Consider the following 23092-nt stretch of genomic DNA (forward strand, 5'->3'; position numbering starts at 1 on the left):
GTGTTACGAATATATATGTTAAGCGAGTATTTTCCTAGTTTCTCTACTTATTTATTTTTTACTCATTTATACTTTTTTTTTTTTTTGCACTAGATAATTTTATCGCTTTCTATTTGTAATTCACGTGTTGTGTGCAGTGCAAATATATTAACATATTTCAGCCCTAAGAAGCAAAACTGTTAAAGTTCTTCTCTGTAAGAGCAAGCCTTTTCTAGTAAGAAAATAATAAAAATAAGCATTTAAAAGAAAAATCATTTTATTATTTTTAAAATAATTTACTCGTATATTACATAATACATTTTTACATTTATCTCAAATGCAAACTTTATTTTAAAAATAATTCTTCTTTATCTGCTAATAAATATTTTTGGCTGTTATTGTAGTCCTTTATGCTTGTATAAGTAATCACTTTTCTTGATACAAATCTTCAGAATCTTTTTTTTCAAGTAAAACTTATTAAATATTTCCGTTCATAAATATTTATTAAGTTTTTTCGCATTCAAATCAATTCATACAACAACGCATTAGTTTAATGAAAATTATATCAGCAACATCCAGCTTCCAAACACTTTAATAAGATTTATTTGGAGTTTTCATACATGATAATAATTTTACGTTAAAAATATTTGCGTTGATTATTGCAGAATTGGTTTCTAGGACACCAAAAAATCAATGCCCATGAACTAAACATTTGCGTAAACATAAAACAAAAAAATTTAATCAGAAATCCAAAGATATACTTAAAAAAAAAATACTGAGATGCTTGAGCATTTTAATGTTGGAACATTTCGTTGTGCCAAAATTGAGCCATAGATTAGACATGAGTGTTAACAAAACACTTTTAAGAAGTTTGGGTAAAGGTAACGTTTATAATAATTTTCAATGGTATCAACAACGATTGTTTCGCAAATGTATTCACCGTTAGAGATGACTTGTTCATTCATAGAACTATCCATGATTTACTACTTTTATATCATAATGTCCGTAATGAAACAGTGGTTAAAGAATGAAAATATGTTACAGCTGCTCATAAACAACTGCGTTAAGACACGACTGAGAGAGATAAGACAAAAAATTAAATGATTAATAAATAAATGTGTATACTACTTTTTTTTTTTTGAAACTTTAGATATCGTTCAAATTAACATAATTACTCATAAGTGAAACGTATGTTATTCCTTTCGTGATTAAAGCTAATACTGTAACTTCCGACAATGAAGTTCCGTTAGGATTTTTTTCATTGTCATCACACTCAGTATTAAATCAAAATTTCAAATAAACAGCAGTGAAGCAAAGTGTTTAAAATGTTGAGATACATAAATAATAAGCATATGCTCGTTCATTTATATGTTTGTGTAAATTTTTAAACATTAATTTAGTCATTTAAGTATTTCAGCCTTACGTCTAGTTGTTGAAAAAAGTGAGAATATGCTCAAAACAAGTTATTTTTCATTAGTTTGCTTTGAGAATCATAAATGAAAAAAGTTAAAAAGTGAAACATTTTGTAGAATAAAAGAGAATGTTATAAGTGTGCTTCATATTCATAAATTAAATACTTTTTTTGTTCCCAGACGGTAAAAATGGCTTCTTCTATTCTAGTAGTCTACCGTTTGTTTGAAAGCTATTATACTTTGTTTCATTTTACAACTGATTTTGTATTATTTATGTAGTTTCAATGTATCTCAGTCATTTTACTTTTATTCACTGTCCATCTATCGTCATCATACCGGATGAAAGGAATTCTTGAGGACTTGAACCTTGTCGGTCCCTGACAAACTTTGTCAGGGAAGCTGCTGTCACTTTTTTTGACCTGTCCCTTTTTCTAGTAATTCATCTTCTTCGCATCCCGATTGCCCATGTAAATGACAACGTTTCTCATTATCAACAACTTTACAACACATATGATTATTTTCTATAGTGGTTTCTTCAGTTGTTGCTTCCTTGGTTGTCTCTTCTATTTCCACCATCGTCGTCTCCTCTTTTACATCGAAGGTGGTTTTCTCTTCTGTTACTTCCATGATGTTTGTCTTTATGCAGCATTTCAGAAGATACCTTATCTTTTTGCAACGCCTTTTTCCAAAGTTTCTGCAAGTGACATCCTCACTTATATAGTTTCCTTGCATTGTATCTGAACAGCACCTTTGGGCTTTCAGCAGCTTTTTCTTACTCCAACTCTTGCAGATCTCGAAATCCGCTTCGGCGCAGCGACCTGGAAGTTTCATCTTTGGCTTTGGCGTGACATCTTTTTCCTGTGACGCTTCTAGTTGTTGGTACAAAATATCGTTAGTTGGCGTTTTTTCTGTCTTGTTTATCACAATATCTTGTTCCTTAAAATTAGTACTATTAGTTAAATAATCCGTAGCATTCTCTTCAGTAGGAAGAGAGCTATTGTTTATGTAGACTTCTGTCGTCGTGTAGTCAATATCATTCCTAAACAGTCTTTGAATAAGATTATAAAAGTCAGATGTTTCTGTATCGTTGCTATCTTCATAATCTGATTCGTTTAAAGATAAATTAAAAGTTTCAGTTCTGTTTAAGTAGTCATAAGCATCTGTTGCGTTACCATCAGTATTCGTAAAAGTTTCGTTCATGGCAGACGTGTTAAAAAAATGAACATTTTCTCGACTCAACTCTGTATCATTCTCGTTTTCTCTGACCTGTCAATGAAAAATATGTAAATACGTGATAAAAAATAATAAAACAAGAGAATGAAAACACAGCTTTCATAAATCATGTTTAATAAATGTTTAAATAAATCAGGTTTATTAAATGCAGAAATAGTAAAACATAAATTATGAAATACGTGCTTCTTGTTTTTACATGTATAATTTTATTTGATGAAATTATTAATAACACCATCATCTAAAGGAAAAAAAATATTATACGATGTTTATTCATTGAAAAAAAAAAAAAAAACTTTTAATGTGCGTGTACTTCAGAAAAAGGAAAGCAATCTTTTTTTTATTTTCCTAAATGTGAAAGGATTGATGCCAGAATAAGCATATCCAACTATCGTGCAAATACATTCTTTTAGGGTGAGCGTGATAAACAATCTCTACTTTTAAACGTCCCAATCATATTTTGATAGTGTCATTGCAGCTGTTGACATAAAAAGTATCATGTAGTCGCCAAAAATTAAAAAACGATAGTTGCAAAAACCGTTTAAAATGAATTATTATAAAGGTTTGAACGTTCAAAGCTCTCCTGCTTCTTAGAGTACCTTAAATTGTATTGGAAATATGATGTAAATTGATTTTTTGAAATAAAAGGTGTCAAATTTGAATCAGTAAAATAAATTTCTGAATGTTTAAAACGCTCCTGTATTAACAACTATATTTTAAAATGTCAGTATATGCTTCTATATCCCACATTATGCCGTAGCATTACAAAATGTCTATAAATAATTATATTACAATGTAGAACGAGAAGCTTAGATGAATTACGAACAGTATATGTTCAAACGTTGCTTCGAATCAGTTGAGTTTCAAAAGAAATTGCGTCAATCTATGTAATAAAAATCAATGTCCTGAGATAACATATATATCAAGGCACAGGCAATATCGCTGAAGCCTCAGACTTGAAATTTGACAGGCATGCCCACATGATTACGAAAGTATCCACTAAGAAAGGAATTTTTGAAATATCAATTAGTTCGGGAGAAATTAATTAAAACCCCTTAATTTCAGTGAAATTAAAATTTGTAATTGAAATTTAAATCCCTCGTTTTCTAAGGCTTTACTCCATTCAAATCATTATTTAGTACTTCATCTCAACTTTTAGTCGATAGCGAATTTTTGAATTTGATATTGTTTTTGTTTCTCACGTGATTCTTCGAGGCTTTTCTCAAGTCAAATAATAGTGTTTCTGTCTTTTGTTTTCACTTTTTCAAAACTGGAAAAGAAGTTTTTAAGAACATCATCACAGATTAAATATATAAAGCATTTAAGTTTTATTTCACATCGTGAAAGTTAGAAGTTCTTGCTTAAACGGGAGTATAACAGTAAAATGTGGATGACTGCGTTTGCAAAGAAAATCAGTACTTTAAAAAGATCGTTAATGACAGTAAAGAATAGGTTAAGGACAAGGGTATATATATAAGGAGTCCAGAGGTCCCGGGACCCTCCCAAAATTAGAAAAAATTATAGGTAATAAGTAATTGTAATAGCGGATTTTCGTAACTAGATGAGTCGAGCACTGTTATCGCCAGTTAATTCCACTACTCGAGCAATGCCGGGTACGGGAATGCTAGTAAAATATATAAGTATAGTGTTGCTAGCTTGCTTTAGAAAGCAAAATGTAGAAAACGGGTTTTACAAATCTTTTGCTTGCAGAAAGCAGTATTGAGCCTTCTATGACTTAAAGTTTATGTGCACAATGTCTGCGGTGTCGGAGGGAAAATAACCGACTCCGATTCCTAGAAGTTTAGATCCTTCAATGCACTCAGACTCCTTTCATCCAAAATCAATATGACCCTGACTCTAGCTCCGCATCCATGCAAAAGTGTAGACTCGGAGGAAAAATCACCAACTTTGCTCTTGGAATTCCTAAGACTTCGACTCCAACTCCTTTCCTCTAAAATCAGTCCCACTTCGATTTCACGTCTCGGACTCCGACTCTGCAGCCCTAACATATACTAAAATATGTTTAGTTGTGCAAAGTTATCGTTCATTGAAAAAATCTAAACGAATGTGTGAGTAGTAAACTTTTTGTTGGTTAACATGATTCTTCGTCATTTACAGCTGTCTTTCTTTCCACTTGGGATGTGTCGTTCATGAACGAACGGGTCAAAAAGAACGAATCCTTAAAATGAACGGATCCGTTCGTTCACCCAAAAAATGAACGACCATTCTTTTGAATAGTGAGTGGTTTGGAACATTTTATTGATACACTGTAATAAAATCGCATTTTAAAAAATAATTACGTTCCTTTTCAAATTATTAACCCTCAATCAATCTCAAATTTCCTTTTTCTCAATGCAGTGCAATGTATTCATTCGAACTTTTTTACATTCTGCCTTTTCTTCATTTTTCTTAAATTGTTGCAGTTCATTTGTGAATTTCAAATGTATCCATTAGTAATGTTTCGTGTAATTTGTTTGGGATACCAACAAAATGTTTGGACATTCCTCTCCCTGTCCAACGCACGTGCTAAAATCCTTCTCGCGCTTTTTGTCGCCAAAATTATTTCTAAAAATACATTTTATTACTTTTCGTCGATCCTTTTGTCTTCCATAACATCCCTATCACATGATAATATGAGTTTTTTTAAATTAGGTTATCTGATACTCCGGCTGAGCTACTGAAAAATGTGTTGTTACTTTTTTCGTTATTCATAGTCTACTCAATACTATATGTATATGCAGCTGGAAAAATTTAATAGCTTAATTTTTCGACATGCTGAAATGGATTTTTGGCGATTTTTGGAATGGAAAACATATCTCACCATTCGGCAAACTGAGAAATATCTTACAAAATGAACCATAGCTGAGTTATGCATCTAAATCTGAATAAAGTTTTTGATTCATTTTTCATAGGCATATTTTCTTAATTTTAGATCATTTCAGTTATTTTTCTTTCAAAGAATATTACTGATCTAATGAAACTTTTCGAATGTACGTGAATATGTCATTGCAGAGAAATCACCTGCAACTTTTTAAATTGAACGAGTTGAATGAACGGATCAAAAGAATGAACGATCCTCGGTGAACGGATCATTAAAAAGAACGATGTTGCCCACCTCTACTTTCCACGTGGGTAAATATTTTTGATCTCACCAAATGCCACGCGTCAAAACTGAGTTATCAAATTACAGCTAAATAACTCACATGCAGTTTTTTAAACAAAATTTAAAAAATAATGAGTAAAACTCATAATACGCAATAATGATCCATGTCTTACCATTACCATATCTGTAAAAGGAAAAGGAGTGGTAGTTTCCAAATCAGTATTGCCAGCAGATTGGGAAGAGCTACTTTCGTCACACGTGATCCCACATGGACTTACGAAGTAAGACGCCATTAAAGCGCTGTGTATTAAAGGCGTGTCATCGTTGATAATGCTCAGTGGAAAAGGTATGTAGAATGTCAATCTTCCACACCTGCAATTAAGAAAATGCAATGTAACTGCTGTAAATATCATTGATTCAATAAAGAAGCACAAAATAATACACTGCTGCAAAAGGCTGATTTAACTAGTAAAAACGTTTTAAAAGAAGCGATACGAGACAAGAAAAGTGGATGTAAAAGGAAAATGCGTGTTCTTCTAAAAAAGAAAATGAATGCAATAAAATATTTGCTTTTCATGTAGCTACGTTATTTTCCTAAACCTAATGTTGTTGGACTCAGAGAGTAGTGTTGATGACGTAGTTAACTTACGGCTTAATTTTAATATTTTTTGCAATTATATAAAATAAATGTATCCCTAATGGGCAAGTTAAAGACCAACATTGAAATCTCTAGTCTGTTGCCACTTATGTTATTGTACTCAAAGAGCAGTATTGACAGCAGTTATTTACATAATTAACTTACGGTTTTACCTTTTGGTGCTTTTTCTAATTATATCAGGTAAATGTATCCCTAATGCGCAACGAAAGGGAACAAACTTACAATCAACTTCACTTACAAACGTTTTAAGGATTTTTCTCTAAAATTCAATTATTCATAATTGTTCAAATCTTCATGCATCAGTATCAAAAAAAAAAAAAAACATTTTACGAATACCTTAGTTTAAAAATAAGCAAAGAAATACACACTTTTTACATACTCTGTTTATGGACTGACTAAATGTCCGACGTAACAGCGATGAGTCCTTCTAAAATGTATCATTTAAATATGTAAGTCGAATATGTTAAGCCCAGTGCATCTCCAGTTATCCGATTTCCGACTATCCGAATTACTGTGGGCGATTCTCGAAAAAATGTCCCGTGCGTAACGCTGAGTTTTTTATTTTATTCAAGTAATTATTAATTAAATATGTGATTAACTGTAATGCTTTGATAGTATATTAAAGCATGTATTATTCCCCAAGAGCATTATGATTTTAAGGCTTTGGTTAGCTGTAAAAAATAATAAACTTAGCGTTACGCACGGGACATTTTTTCGAGAATCGCCTGACAATGGTTTCTAGAGTTAAAATATAAACTCCTGTTTGTGAAAATTGCAACACCATGAAGGAAACATCATAGTTCAATGAAATTAAAAACACAATTGAGTGGAAATGGTACAAATAAATGATTACATTTTCAAACCAAACAAACAACAAAAAAAGATAGAAATTAGTGTTTTGTGTGGCCACCACGCGCCGCAATAAGAATTGCTACACGACTCGGCATGGAGTGAAACAAAGTTTGAATATCTGCCTGGGGAAAAGTATTCCATATTGTTTGTATGCGCAACTAAAGTTCGTCTGTCGAAGCAACAGGACGAGGATCACGAGCGAGACGCCGCCCAACGAAATCCCACCTATGGTCAATCGGTGACATATCCGGGGAATATGCAGGCCAAGGAAGAAGCTGTACCTGCAGCGAATCAAGGTAGGATTTAACAGTCCTGGCGACATGTGGACGGGCATTATCCTGCTGGAATACAGCCCCTAGCAATCCTTGCAGGATAGGAAGAGCTTGGGGCTGTAAAACTTCGTTTATGTATCGGGTACTGTTCAAATTGCCCACAATTCGTAGCAATTGTGATCGTCCATGATATGCTATGGCACTCCAGGCCATAACTCTGGGTGTTCGTCCACTGTGGCATTCGATAATGCACTCGGGAATGTGCTGTTCACCGGCATAGCGCCTGACACGAATTCGGCCATCATGGTGACACAAATTGAAGCGGGATTCGTCAGAAAAGACGACCTGCTTCCAATCAGCGTGCCAGCTTCTATGTACACTGACCCATTGTAGCCGCAGGAGGCGATGATTTTGCGTGAGAGGAATCCTGCATAAAGGAATCTTTGCGCGAAGCCCATTCTGCAGCAGACGTCTCCGAATTGATGAAGCACACAATGAAACACCTGTAACTGTCGACCACTGTGCTGCCAATTGTCTAGAAGAAGCTGTGAGGTCCGTCAGCGCCATACGCACCATCGCGAACTGACGTCACATTTTGGGGTCCACTCCCGGATTTCCAAGCAGTCCGACCCTCATCCGTTCACTGCTTCCAAACACGCATGATTGTGCTGCTGTTACGCTGCTCACGAGCGGCTACTGCACGATAAGACAATCAAGCTTCACGAAGGCCGACGATTCTGCCCCGTTCAAACTCCGAAATTTGCACAAATTTCGCTTTCTTTCGTCAAAGAGTCATAGTAAATATTCAGTTAGCGTTTACTCTAGCATATAATCACCGATAATCATACACGCCTTGCTACCGTCTTCTATTTATATTCAGTTCAATCTGCCGTTCAGAGGGCGCTGCTCAGCATGCGCTACCAGTCTGCAATTTTAATCATTTGCATATCATGCCCTCCTTTACATTTCCTGCAATTTTCAGCTCACTCGCGTAAGTCTTTTGTGGTGTTGTAATTTTTCACAAACAGGAGTGTATACATATTTCAAGATAACTAGATTGAACTATAGTTGGGGCAAACCTGACCTGGCAGCGTTTTAATGGTATGATTAGGATCTGCGTAGCCTTCATAATGCTGCCAAGTTAACTTTGCCCCAACTATATATGTGTTTTGCAAATGTGAAAAATGAATCAGTTTGCCTATTTTGTAGCGAATATATTTCCATTTTAAATTAGTATTATTTCATAACGGAGTAGTATTAGTAAAACGGCATTATGACTTCGAGGAAGAAGAATTCGACTCGATACGGTTCGAGACTTGAAGAAAAAATTTAAAAAATCATAATTTATTAATATGGCGCAAAATGCATATGAAGAATGAAGTGTTAAAGTTAAATTATTTCGGAGCAAATTGCTAAAAAATTCAAACAGCATGAAATCTGCAGTTTAATCTCTATGCCAACCAATGAACTTACTTTCAAAAGTTAGCTATTCTGGGATTACTGCGGCTAGAATAATCTAAGAAGTAGCAAAGAATATTGAAAACGCTCTATAAAAGACCTAGCTTTCAAAGTTCCTTTTTCATTTTAATGCAGTAGCCAATTTTCCACAAAAAATTATAAGCGAGATATTCCATTAAACGGGATCAAAATAACAGACATCAGCGGTTCTGTACATTGAAAATGTATTACATTAAGCGAGGTATTCATTTAACCGATACTTTAAATAATCTTTTATTAGGAAAAAAGATCAACTATCCGAATTTTTGATCGTTCGGGAGGCAGTCCTAATTGATTCGGATGATTTGAATTCCACTGCACTATAATATGCTCATGTTATGCTTTATAAGAAATTACTAACTTGCAATTAAATGTTTAATTTAATAGCTTTTATAATACGTTTTAAATGTTTAATTTAAAACTGTAATAATATTTTTATAAAATAATGTTTAGAAGTAAAACCTTTGAGTTCCGTCAAGACTGACAAGAAAATGCTGTTCTCAACACTACTTAACGCGCTTAACAGAAACACTTGCCTACTTCAGATAAAAGCGGACTAGTAAACTTATTTCTCTAGTACGTTTGAAGAAAAATGTTTCGTCCACTTATTTACTTTTTCATTTTTTTAAAAAGTCATATTCGCTTTTTTTTTTCATTGCTTAAAGCAAGTGGTCCATTATAGGTAAATATACCTAAAATAACATTCATGTACTATTTACTTTTATTTCTAGCATCTTTTTCCGGATATTTCTTATAACTTCACAACTTTCTTTCTTTCACACACACAGATTGAGGTTTCTGCTATTCCACTAAGGAAGCTTATACCTCTATTAATACACAATGTTTCCAGGATTTTGTTTTTCCAGGACAGTACAAAGACAACACAATAGATGGTGGGGCCATCTATAGACAGTTCGAGAGACAATTCAGAACAAGGCCAGGAGCCAAATAACTTCCTAGTCTGGCACCCCCAGATTTATCGTTTCACTTGGAGAACATTGTGACCACGAGCATATTTAACGTCGCCCAGTCACCATTAATGACGACGGTGGGTCTTTGACCAGTGAGGATCGAACCCGAGACCCTCGGGTCCCAAGTCCAATGCTTTTCCGATCAGGCTACCACGGCCCCCCTTCATAACTTATTCAGGTAAATAAAAGCTAAATTAAAGCTAGCCTTACCTGTCGTAGATGTACATATCATCCTTTCCCCCCTCCAGTGTGTCCCAAACGGGTTCTTCTTCAGTTTCTTGGTGCACTTCGAAGGATACTCTGTCCTGCAGCAACAACATCTCAGCCCGAGAATGCGACAACTTGGAATTGACGATCATCATTGAGAGATCCTTCATTCCGTATGAACGGTAGCGTTGTAACATTTCATCGAGCCTGTTTAAGGAATAATTCCGGTAAGTGTGGCGAAAAATACATCAAAACTGTCTCTTTAATTCTGTACCTCAGAGCCAGACTAACATAAGTACAAAATGGCTATTTTTAGGTTATTACTGCATTGTATGATAAATTTTATTCCGCATCGAACCACAATGACGTAATCGTTACTAATATTATAAATGCGAAAGTGTGTTTGTTTGTTTAATTCGTTTGCGCCTTAACTGCAGAACCGCACCTCATAAAATATGGTATACACACTGCCAAGTGTGCGGAATAGAACATACGCTATCTTTCATTAAAAAAAAAAGAATTCCGAGATTTTTATTCCAATTTTATAGAAAATCATTAATTTGCAAGTATCTCGTGAGAAAAAAAATCATACATGCGTCGCACAAGTGCTAGAAAAATATTTTTATGCTGTTAACAGATAGAATAGATCATAGAAAAAACTTGTAAAAACCATACTGGTAAAACTAGTTATCTCCATTTGCAGGATTGTAACTAAATTTGTGCAAGTGTTTACCTTGAAGTATTCCTTTAGCAAATAATATTCAAATCATTCTCGAAACAAGAATCTTAATGTTACATTTGTACTCTCAAGTATTCTGTGTGGCGAGAATAAGCGTATCAAGGCCAAATAATATTCCGCCGCTCCACCCTTTTCCCCTTCTGGTTGTCATGGTTACGGCACCGTGAACTTTTCCCCCACGTCACTTCTGCAGCACATAACATTTGCAGCAGCAGCAAATGGCAAAAAAATGGGCAGAAAGTTTATAGTTTTGTAACCATTGCAACCAGAATAGAAAAGGGTGAAGAGTGGGAAAGTTATTTGGCCTTGACACGCAGAGTGTTGTTACATAGACAATGGTTTTTAGTAAACATTACGAAAGTAGAATAAAAGTGAGCTTAATAAGTGAGTAATTATGAATAACTCACAGTTGGGTCCAGGGCCGCGACAAGCCTGATCGGCGCCGTCGTGCAAATGTCTTTGAGCGCCTTTATGCATTAACGTTTGGGCAAAATATGGTTAACACCTGAGGTGAGGTCTTGTATACAATTGTTATATGGAAAAAAAAAATGTTGGGCATCTAATTCATCAAAATTAAAACGATCTAAATTCCCAGTTTTGGAACACAGTGTACGCTTTTACTGCATATCTTGAAGTTATTTCAATTAAGGGCGGATGTAAGGGTAAGATAATAGAAATTGACTTTTGAAATCTGACTTTTTCTCTGGGAAGCCTTGCATTGACTGAGCTGCTTTTAAAAAAGAGATTGCCAGTTTCAGTTAATCAAAGCATCCCCCCCCCCCAACATATTTAAAAAGAAAAGAAAAGAAACGAAAAGTCTTGGAATTTGATTGAAATTATTATTGTTTTTTTTTTTATCCAAATAAGTACTTTAAAAAAGTGGGAAACGGCTATTATGTAGCTTAAATTTCTAATAATCAATATACCTTCCAGAAAGCAAGATGTCTACTTCTGGACTTTGCATTGATCAATACAAAGTTTGTTTCTGAAGAAAATGTTTCAAAATGTAGAAAATTGTGAAAACCCATTTTACTGAGATAGCGGGTTTTTTCAAGTATGCCTGCCCGAAAAAAACCGGGCGGGTTTTTTCAGGTTGTGCCGGTTGGACGAACTTTACCTTTGACATGCTAATGCGTTTTTGGAAAATAAAAAATATTTTAAATATCAAAGTTAACACCGCTCTAAATATCTCTCTAAACTCTAATTGAAAAAATAATTAAAAAAAAATCAATGTTTTATGCTTGTCAAAACATGAACACAGAGTACTGAATATATTTCTAAATTGAAGTGTAGAGGATATTCCCCCTTCAAATCTGAAACCGAAATCCTCCAGTAAAATCAAAAATTCCAAAATACGGCAGATGCATTGATTATATATCTAAAACAAATAATATATAGTCTCAACAAAGTAGCTTTATTTATTTATTTATTTATTTTTAATTTATTACACAAGTTAAAGAAATGAGGGGGGGAATCGAAAAATTATATGCAAGTCGTTACTATTCGGAACTAAAATGTATACAATATATAAATATCAAGCACATCTTAATTTTATGAAAATGTGCTTACCGTATATTTTTATGTATGATAACTCGAAGCAGTGGAATTACAACGAATGAAAAATCACAAAAAGACTATAATTTCACAAATTATAATACTAGATATTCGCAGCAAGGACCAAAATGGATTATAGCAAATTTCTTGAGCCTCGTATGCTCAACCTTGTGGATATACCGCAATTGCATTTACGGCTCCACATTAAGGAAAATGCTAATCTATGCAATTATTAAAGTCACTTGTTTTCAGTGTAAAAAGATTGCTTTTTTGAACAGCATGTTTAGACACAAGTCAATAATTTTTCCTTTTAGATTCTCAGCGGGATGGATTAATTGTTTCAACAAGCAGTATAATTTCACCGCCGCCATAAGAAATAATGAAAAACTCCATTTTACTTTTTTGGTTAGAGTTTTTTTTTCCCTTCATTTGGAGCACGACCTTGCACATAGGGACGGCGCGGCCCTGGTTTAGGCAAAAATAACCTTGCTGCATTTTGAAGGTAAATCCTAATTATAGCATTACGAAGCTGCCAAGTTAGGTTTGCCCCAACTACAGGCATAAAACACTACACTATAAAATAACATGTTGAATAACGTTGCTGTAACTTATGCTACTCGAGAACCCAAGCTCGAGTAACGACGCTACTCGATTTAAGGCTTCCGTTTACTCGAGCACTTAATTAGGTGGACGCCCGATTGGCTCAGACAACACTCGATGTATGGCAGAACCATCTATGGACAGTTCGACAATTTAAACCCAAACAAGAAACCGAATAACCCCCGGCTTAGCATCCTGACTTAGATATAGTTTTACTCGTAGGTCTTTGTAACCATGAGCACATTTAACGTCCCACAGTCACCCTTATTGAAGACGATGGACCAGGGACCCTCCGGCTAGATTCCGATGCCTTACCGATCAAACCACCACGGCCTAGTTAAAAACGTTACGTTATGATAGTAAATAACGTTATACACTCCTTTCTTTTTTTTTTTTTTTTTTTTTGAGTGTATCACAATTAAAATCCAAAGTTGCGTTAATTGAATAAAGTGCGAATATAAGTGCAAATGTTACACACGTGCAAATGGATTAAGCAATATATGAGTCTTTTATTACGCATATTTATGAGTTATGAGTCAAGCAATATATGAGTCGTTATTGCGCATATTTATGAGTTATGTAAAAAGCTATATACGAGTAGATGGTATTTCTAAATTGCACATACTTTGATGCCTGCTGCAGACAGAAATATCAAGAAGCCTGAAGTAAGGCCACCAATGTAACATTTCCTCTAGTTTCCAGCATTGGTTCCCGCCCATTTACGGACCAATGAGGAGCTTTCTTGCACTCGGGCGGTCTGGCTGATGCGACTGCTAGAATTAAGCAGATGACTGGGCCCATCAGCCACCGGTGCATCCCCATTTTATCGTAAATCTGAAAAGAAAATAATTATCAATGTTAAATTAAGTAATTCAACTGTGTTCAGTAAGTTACCGCCCTATAGTCAGGGCTATAGCAGAAACACATGAAATACACCACCAGCTCAGTCAATTCCAGCCGAGGACTGCAGTTTCGTGCTTATTAGCACTCATCAGCCCGAGTGCCTGAAGTAAGTCCACCAATGTAACATTTCCTCTAGTTTCCAGCATTGGCTCCCGCCCATTTACGGACCAATGAAGAGAAATACTTGCCTTGCCTTCTATATTCGAGTTGAACCGAACCATTGTTTCGGTCACTCGTCTGGTCAGTGCTAATTCTGTATTAGCTACCAGTTTGTTTGGAATTTTGGCTTTCTGAAGAGGTTTTCCGCCTGCATTTCAGCCACTCCTATGCCGGGCTGATGAGTGCTAATAAGCACGAAACTGCAGTCCTCGGCTGGAATTGACTGAGTTGGTGGGTTATTTCATGTAATTCAACTGTGTCTTTCTTCTCCGTTAAGTAATACTAGCTAAACGCTGCGAAGCATCCGCGCTTCAGAGCGGCAATTTGAAAATCCGATTTTTAACGATGATTTTTTGAAAAACAGTAACAATGTGAATTGTTTGCTTATTTTTTGCCAATGGCGGTGACACAGAAAAGGAAAAGTTGCCTTAATATACTAGTTTTAGGCAACATTAAGGAATAATATCATTTTTTTCCCTTCTCCTTTCTAGGAGCTAAAAAGTTCATCACCAAATATCTATTTGCCGTGAAACTTCCTTCATTGGATGTATGGGGAGGGAAGTTATATTATTTACTATCTGCATTGACCGGCGTTGCACGGTCGACCTCGAAAATAAAAATTGGGTCGAGGGACGCATGTTTAAGAATGTAGCTTAAATAATTGAACAAAATGATGACTCAAAATTAGTTTTGACATCTTTGTTTTGATTTTTTATAAATTCCTCAAATTCAGTCATAGTTGCATAAAGGCGTCAGCAATCTGTGTCACGGATTTTTAGAAAAAAATCCCCAAAAAGAAAAGGGTGTCTCCCTCAACCCCCATTGGGGTGGAAAAAACTATATGTGAATTCCTGAACGTCTAAGGACCTTTGAGACAAGATTGCCAAAGATCCCCTGCAAACTGTAGATTTGCATAAGGAAAATTCCGTAAGAAGACCCTCCTTCCCCGCCCGCTATGACATTTCCTTAGCTTTTGAGCCACATTTGGCAAAGATCCGACGAAAACTGAATTTGTATTAAAAACATACACCACACACACACACAAACATATTATTATATAAATAGATTCAAGGTATTAAATTCTTTTAGAGATCAATTTAACTTTATTTGGTGTTTATTTGCGAAGACATTTTCGGTTGTAAATATCTTAGCGGCAAGTCCAAATATGTTTAAGTTAATTAGTTGGGTGTAACGAAGACAGCCTGATTCTGTCTTTAGGAGGTTTTGAAGAGCAAGAAATTCCAAGCTTCTTTCACTGTTTTGTGCAGGTTTTCATAGTGCAGGTAATCAGCAGCATATATTTACTGCTCTTTACCTGATCATAACCGTTGTCCGAAGAATGGAACATAAATGAATCACTGTTATAACTTGCACCAAGACACAACCGTTTTCGCGATTTCTTTGTAGCTGAAAGTGCAAGCAAGGGTGCTCCGATGAGAGGTTACGTTGACCCTTTATTAGGCAAATTTAGGTGTAATATTACAATACTGTTTTTTTTTTTTTTAATAATGCTTGTCACTTCTCACTAAATTTAGTCAGGGTATGCATAGAAATTTTGGGGCCCGTCACAAATGACTTTTACGGGCCCCCTCCATATTGTTTGCCCCTATATTTCACCCATCATTAAAAAAAATAGGGAGCCCCTTTGAGGTTCGGGCCTGGGTCAACAGGTGTCCCTTCGCCCCCCTTGTGCACGCCCCTGGATTTAGGTATACGTGCCAGGCGGTATTTTATAATTCGGTAAAATTGAGAAGTCATTTAGTAAATTGGGAATTACCGCCTTTCAAAAAGTTAACTTTGGGGCATTCTAAAGAGAACTATTATTTAGGGAAAATAATTATTTTAAATGTCAAATAAAAAAAATAAAAATAAAAAAACGTTTTGAAACTTCACAGAACGAAGGGATTTTTAAAAAAAATCTCTGATGCTTCATATTCGTGTTCTAAAAACAATAAAACAAAATTGATTTTTGCTAATTTACAGTTTTAAAAGAAAACATACCAGGAAACGGAAGCAAAACTTTTGCAGACGATAAATAAACGCGTAAGAGAACGATTCTATTCCAATTGTTTTCTTTTGTCGCAGACGATATTTTTCACAATTTAATACTAAGCTGCTGCACTTTTAGTAGTCCGATGAGAGCCATCATTAACACAGGACAGCATTTCAAGGACATTTTCATAGGATCACAAGTCAGTCGCCTTCACGAAAAGGATTGTGGTTTTCCACGAAACCTAACTAAACATTTTGTTTTAAACTCCAAAAAGGAGTTAAAAACCTACGACCGTTCAACCGTTTTACCAATGACTGTTCAAATCAGCAAATATTTCGTGGATCTGAGTAGTTAGGTAAATGTTCTTGCATTTATATTAAAGCAAGTTGATGTATGTCATTGCATTCGATATATATATAACATTTACTAGATTTATGAAAAAATTTGGTTAAGTGTTACACGGTATTTATTTGTGTTTTAAAATGAAATATATTTTTCACTTTGCAATAAATATACTTCACATTAATGTATGTACTCCGTATCATGTCGAATCTGTAATGAAGTGTCGTTTAATAGTAAACTGTGCAGTCACAGCTACCAGTCAAAAGTGCATCACAATTATTAGTGCAAGAGTCAGGTAAATGGCAGTATCTAACAGTATTTGTTTTAACCAAAATTTTGAATGCGAAATCAAAATGAAAGCTACTACCCAAAAAATATTTCGATATAAACAGATAGAATCGCCGAAATTCTAATTTCCAAATTTTATTGATGTTTGTGAGAATTAAAAAACGCGTTTCTTCAAATATCTCAGAAACTTTTTTGTAGATGTTATAATAATTTAGTTCGTAATTAATCCTTCAACTGGGTTTTACAGCAAACACGTTTTAACAAGTAGTTTCACACAGTGTTCTGGGATTTTTTTTTTTTTTTTTTTCAATTATTATTTTAAATGGACATAAACAGGAAAAACTAGCTTTCACTACACATTATTTTGAATATATTCTGATAACTTAGAGTTTTTAAATAGGTTTTATCTTGTAAAAGAAAAGTGCAGTTAAAAACAAGATATAGCACCTTAATAGTTTTTTCCCCCAGTAATTGTTGTAAACGGACATAAATTAAAGAACTAGTTTTCACTGCATACTATTTCTGGTACTAATATAACTAAGTTCTTAAGCATCACTTAAAAAGGTTTTTATCTAAAAAACACTGTTGTAAAATATTATATGCCACCTTATTCAGTTATTTAGTTTTCCAGTTCTATTTATGAACGGAAATAAGATGAGAAACAAAACTAGCTTTCGCTGCATAGTATTCAGGTCATTTCATGGTATTTTAGACAATTATGTAGAGTCCGTAGCATGACTTTTTTAAAAAAATTTACTATTTGATTAGCACATTATTTTGTTTTGAGTTTGTCCTACCAACATGGAGACTTAAATTAAACTTATTTGCAAATCAAACAGTAAAACTATAAATAGTTATGGCAAAAAAAAAAAAAAAAAAAAAAAATATATATATATATATATATATATATATATATATATATATATATATATATATATATATATATATATATAGTGTCGTATTGCAGACTCTACATGTGTCTGAAATACTGTAAAATCGCCATTTTATAATACTACTTTGATAATTCTGTTCATTATTATCCCTTAAATTGGCTTTTATCTGAAAAACAAAAGAAAAAAAAACAAGATGCAGCACATAATATGGCATTCAATTCTTTGATTATTTTTTTAATGGACATAAACTGGAAAAACTTGCTTCCACTACATAATATTCAGAATACTATTTTGATGATTTAGTTCTTTATTACCTTTTTAAATCAGGTTTTACAGCAAACAAGTTTTCATGAAAAGTTGCACCCACTATTCTGCAGGAATTCCCACATCCTCTCTCCTCTAAGGGCAAAGGCATACCCCCCCCCCCAATATTGCAAAAGATCCCCCAGAGCAAGAACCTCTAAAAAATGTTAGAAATATCCCCTCCCAAATTTTAATGACGCTTTCATCACCATGCCCCCCCCCCCCCCCGGCGGGCATCTCTGTATTCTGGCATTTAGTTTTTCAACTATATGGACATAAGCTGAAAAATGTTACTTTACTACATAACATTCAGGAAACTATTTTGGTAATTTAATTTTTAATTATCCCTGAAATAGGTTTCTATCTAAAAAAAAGTGTTAATAAATAAGAAAAACAATTACTCTTAGAAATGAGCATTAACTTGAAAACCTAGCCTTTTCTACTTGAAATTCTGACAACTATTCTGATAATCTAGTTCTTTCTTATCCCTTAATAGGTTTTTATCGAAAGCGCTTTTACCACGCGATGCGCCACCTTAATATGTGATTTAGTTGTCTATCATCGAGTTTCATCTGTTTCTACTGGAGAAACAAGGTTTTGTTACAACCCACGGAATATATATTAGTAATAAGTGATGTTATAACTATAATTCTTTTGCTGTAGATGTTATGCAAAATTTCTATTTTTTATCAATCTAACGCTACAAAAACGCAAACAACTGAAGAGAAAAGGTTTTGTTATAAGCAACGGAATATATTTTAGCAATAAATGATATTACAACAATTCTTTTGCTGTAGATGTTAAACAAAATTTTAATTTTTATCCAATCTAACTCTGCAAGAACGCAAAAATACTTGTGAGATAAGGTTTTGAAACAAGTCACGAAGTATATTTTAGTAATAAGTGATATTATAATTATAATTCTTTTACTGTAGATGTTATACATAATTTCAATTTTTATCAAATATTATGCTACCAGAATGCAAAAATATGTGAACAAATAGAAAACAAAATTTCACTTACTTTAATTCCTATTCTCCAGCTACAATACTGTGCTTACCAGATAACGCAGTTACTAAGGGGCATCCACGTCTTGCCCAATATCTGATTCTAGACAGCGATAGGCTGTAAATTGGTGTAACAACTGTTGACAGTTCCTTTTCGAAGCTATCACGTGTTGACTCTTGACCTCGAACACGTGATAGAAGCCGAACGAAAAACTTTCCCTCGCCGCGGATGCGTACTAACTGACAATAATTAGTCAGGAGATGGCTGATGCATGTTTTATTTGAAACTAGTGGTACCCGCACGGCTTTGCCCGTAATAGAAAATTTAAAAGCTCTTTTGGTTCGCCTGTATATTTACAAACAATGTATGGTGAATTTTCTCGCCAATTGGTTTGTACCCATGTTACGGTTCCACGATATGATAATTTCGTATCTCGCCAATTGGTTTGTGATTATGTTACGGTTCCACGTTATGATAATTTCGTAATTTACTCGCCCATCTTATGATAGTTTTGTTCTTAAAATTGGAATAGAAAAAGAACCACATCGAATTTTTGAAAAATTGCTTCGAGGTGCTTACCCCCATGCTACAAACTAACTTTGTGCCAAATTTCATGAAAAATGGCCGAACGGTCTAGGCACTATGCGCATCACAGAGATCCAGACATCCTCCGGATATCAAGACATCCAGACAGAGAGACTTTTAACTTTATTACTAGTAAATATAAAGATGATCAGGGACGTATCTAAACGGAAGAATTGCTCAAATGCCCTTTGCCCCAAAACTAGGGGTGTCGCACCCCTTTTTTTTTTGCCAAAAAAAAAAAAAAAGGTCATTCCACGCGCAATGAGCAAATAAGTTCTGGCTGACATGTCAAAGATTTCAATAACAATTTTATTGAGGTAAATCATGCATATCTATCAAGGAATGCAAAGTAAGAAAGTTTAGAAACTGTTCGTTGCTTGGTTACTGAAACTAGAAGTTGATGCTTATGCTAAGCCTAAATTTTCAGAGTTCATGGCAGCCAGTTAGTGACTCAAAAACTCCGTAAGTTGAAAAACGTACAACCAAATTAAAAAAAAAATATTTCTAACATAATTGAATTGCATGAAAAGAACCTGTATACCAAATTTCATTAAAATCGGTTACCGTGCGGCCATCACTTTTGTCATTTTTGCTCATTTCGAATGGAATGACCCAGAAACGATATTTAGTTTCAATAACATAATACCAGCTTAAATGCAGCCGTGCTCCGAATTTGGTGAGGCTGCTATACTTAAGAGATAGTTTTAAAGCATAAGAAAACTAAAGTTAGATACAAATACTCACAAAGATTTTACATAAAAATACAAAAAAAAAACAGTACACATGCTCTATGAGCTAAAATTAAAATAAGGTCGAGGGAAAAATGTGCGTGTGGGGGGAGGGATTTGCGCCATTGAACTTAAAAAGGAGCACCCCTATCTTTATTATATGCAAAAACATAACGTTGGATCCTCCCCCTTCTGTCATTCATCTTAACTTCTATGTACAAAGTAAATAGAACATTGTGTCTAAAGTTTTGACCAAGATTTTTTGGCACATCCGCACTTGTATAGGTATGCACAAACGTATGAACTGCCAAAATTTCCATTTTGACAATTCTGGAAATTGTTATCGCGATTTTCCTCACGGCGTCTGTACGTGCTTATGTATCTGTGTACATACGAATGTATTTATCATAAACGGTATGTCGTTAGAAAGTTAAAATTTCGTACGCCCGATCTCTGTTAGGTGAAGTAAAACGACGCATCTATTTTTTGTTTGCGCAATCACGATTGCTTATTGTTCTCATTTGACTGTTTTTGGCGTTACGCTGATTTTTCCCACCGCCACCCTCCGCACCATCACCGTGGACCGGCTGGCTCCTCACGATGCTGCTCCTATAGCGAAAGCCGTCTCCAGGTTGCATCCATGTCCTACACACATGCGCATACATACACAACTACACACACACACGCGCACATACACACACACAAAAACACATACACACACAAACACATACACACACATACACACATACAAACACTTACACACACGCATACATACAGACACCCACACATACACACACACATACACAACTACCCACACATTCATGCATGCACACAGACACAAACACATATGCCTACACACACATACACATACCCCTCCCCACACACATTCATACACACACATACACATAACCCGTACACACAAACACACACGCCTACATACACACACTCAAGATTGCGAAAAACATAATTTGAATTCAAGATGTCAAAATTCAAATTATTATTATTATTATTATTATTTTTTTTTTTTTTTTGAAAATCACGATTGCTTATTTTTCTCACTTGACTGTTTTGATGTGCTATCATTTTATTTTTCCGCCAACACCCTCTGCCAGCACCACCGTCGACCTGCTCCTCACGATGCTGCTCCTATAGCGAAAGCCGTCTCCAGGTTGCATCCATATCCTACACACACGCGCATACATACTCAACTACACACACACACAAATGCATACACCTACACACACAAACACATACACACGAACACATACACACACTCAAACACATACACACGAACACATACACACACTCAAACACATACACACACACGCATACATACAGACACCTACACATACATACAGACAACTATACATACATAGACACACACAGCTACCCACACACTCATCACACTCATGCCTACACACACTCACATACACATACCCCACCCCACACAAACACTCATACACACAACTACCCACACACTCTTACCTGCACACAGACACAAACACACATGCCTACATACACATACCTCCTACACACAAACACACACATAAACACACATGCCTACATACACACACACACACACACACACACACACACACACACTCGTGATTGCGAAAAACATAATTTGAATTCAAGAGGTCAAAATTCAATTTTTTTTTCTTTTTTTTTTGTCCGCACTTCAAAGTTTACTAAGAAAGTTATGTCAGAGCTTATAACTCCTTGTGTTGAAATTCAGTGTTGATAACAATACAGATTGAAGCAAGTTCATGAAATGCTAAACATTAGGAACTATATCTCCACTTTGGTAAATCTACAAATCATTTATAAATCAAGACACTATATAATGAAATTTTTTGTGTTAATTGACGTTCTGCGGATAATTTACCAGCATCAAAAAACTTTAGTGGCTGTAAATGATTACTAAGTAAGAAAGAACGTAGGAAAATGTCATCGCAATATAAACAATAAGACAAAATTGTACGTTTTAAATGGTAAAGTATCAAAACTTTCCCTTACAAAATAATGTGTTCCAATACATAAACTCAAACTATAAATACAAGTTGTTACATTATACAGTCCGAAGAGTTTTTGACACATTTTAAAAAATCATAGAAAATCAACAAAGTGTCGTATCGATTTGCGGTTTGTGTCATTATACTTTACAGGCTGAAGAATATTTTATGATATCGTAAAAAACGAAATATATAAAAAGAATATATATATATATATATATATATGGGTCATTCTCCAGAAAACGTAACTTTTAAACGCAAATATTTTTCAATTTTGAAAACTTTTGTTTTCTTCTTTTTTCATTCTTTCATGAAAGTGTTACTAGAAGTAATCACAAACAATGCCCCAGCTAAGTTCCAATTATTTTGCTCATAAATTAAAAAATAATAATAAAATGCCTTGTTCACGGAAATAAAAAAATTAAAAAAAAAAAAAAACTTTTAATATTAAAAAAAAATGAGGCCAATTTAATATCAAAGTAGTAGTTTTTTTAATTGTGCATACTATACAATTAGCTTTTTCAATGATTAGTGGGGATATAATATTAAGCTCTCTTATTTAAAGTACGGCTAAATTAGTAGTTTCGAATGTATGGTAAGAAATAGTATTCAGTAAGTTTGAGGATATACTGTCAATTTATAATTTTGGTAGAATGCATGTTATTGATGTATTTCCCCTCCATCATTTATTTTCACCTCAGAAATAATGACATTGATAAGGTCTGTCACGGAGGTGAGGAATTCGCCATTAATATAGGACTAACACATACGTTTCTCAGGGAAAAATTCTTTTTATTCGTTGAT

The 23092-nt window shown here is 34.5% G+C and overlaps 1 protein-coding gene across 2 annotated transcripts; it reads right to left on the reverse strand.

Moving 5' to 3' along the window:
* Positions 1-246: 246 nt before the first annotated feature.
* Positions 247-19092, reverse strand: LOC129217653 (uncharacterized). Of its 2 annotated transcripts, none has more exons than XM_054851980.1 (5): positions 18979-19092; positions 13700-13908; positions 10185-10388; positions 5904-6096; positions 247-2657 (listed from the first exon to the last, which is right to left on the reverse strand). In XM_054851980.1, the coding sequence occupies exons 3-5, from the start codon at positions 10376-10378 to the stop codon at positions 1797-1799; spliced, it is 1248 nt and encodes a 415-aa protein (XP_054707955.1). In that variant the 5' UTR covers positions 10379-10388; positions 13700-13908; positions 18979-19092; the 3' UTR covers positions 247-1796. The 2 variants fall into 2 exon arrangements, with proteins under 2 accessions (XP_054707955.1, XP_054707954.1); XM_054851979.1 differs by having other exon boundaries at positions 261-2657; positions 5898-6096.
* Positions 19093-23092: the final 4000 nt, after the last annotated feature.

The sequence above is a fragment of the Uloborus diversus genome, chromosome 2 (genome assembly GCF_026930045.1).
Source record: "Uloborus diversus isolate 005 chromosome 2, Udiv.v.3.1, whole genome shotgun sequence".
Classification (NCBI taxonomy): Eukaryota; Metazoa; Arthropoda; class Arachnida; order Araneae; family Uloboridae; genus Uloborus; species Uloborus diversus.

Bases quoted from the DNA above. Each gene is read 5' to 3' on its own strand.
- LOC129217653 (XM_054851979.1), bottom strand. From the start codon at position 10,378: ATGTTACAACGCTACCGTTCATACGGAATGAAGGATCTCTCAATGATG. The intron at 6,097-10,184 runs GTAAGGCTAGCT...TCTTAATTGCAG, and splicing joins GATATGTACATCTACGACAG to GTGTGGAAGATTGACATTCT. The intron at 2,658-5,897 runs GTAAGACATGGA...TTTCATTGACAG, and splicing joins CTTTTACAGATATGGTAATG to GTCAGAGAAAACGAGAATGA.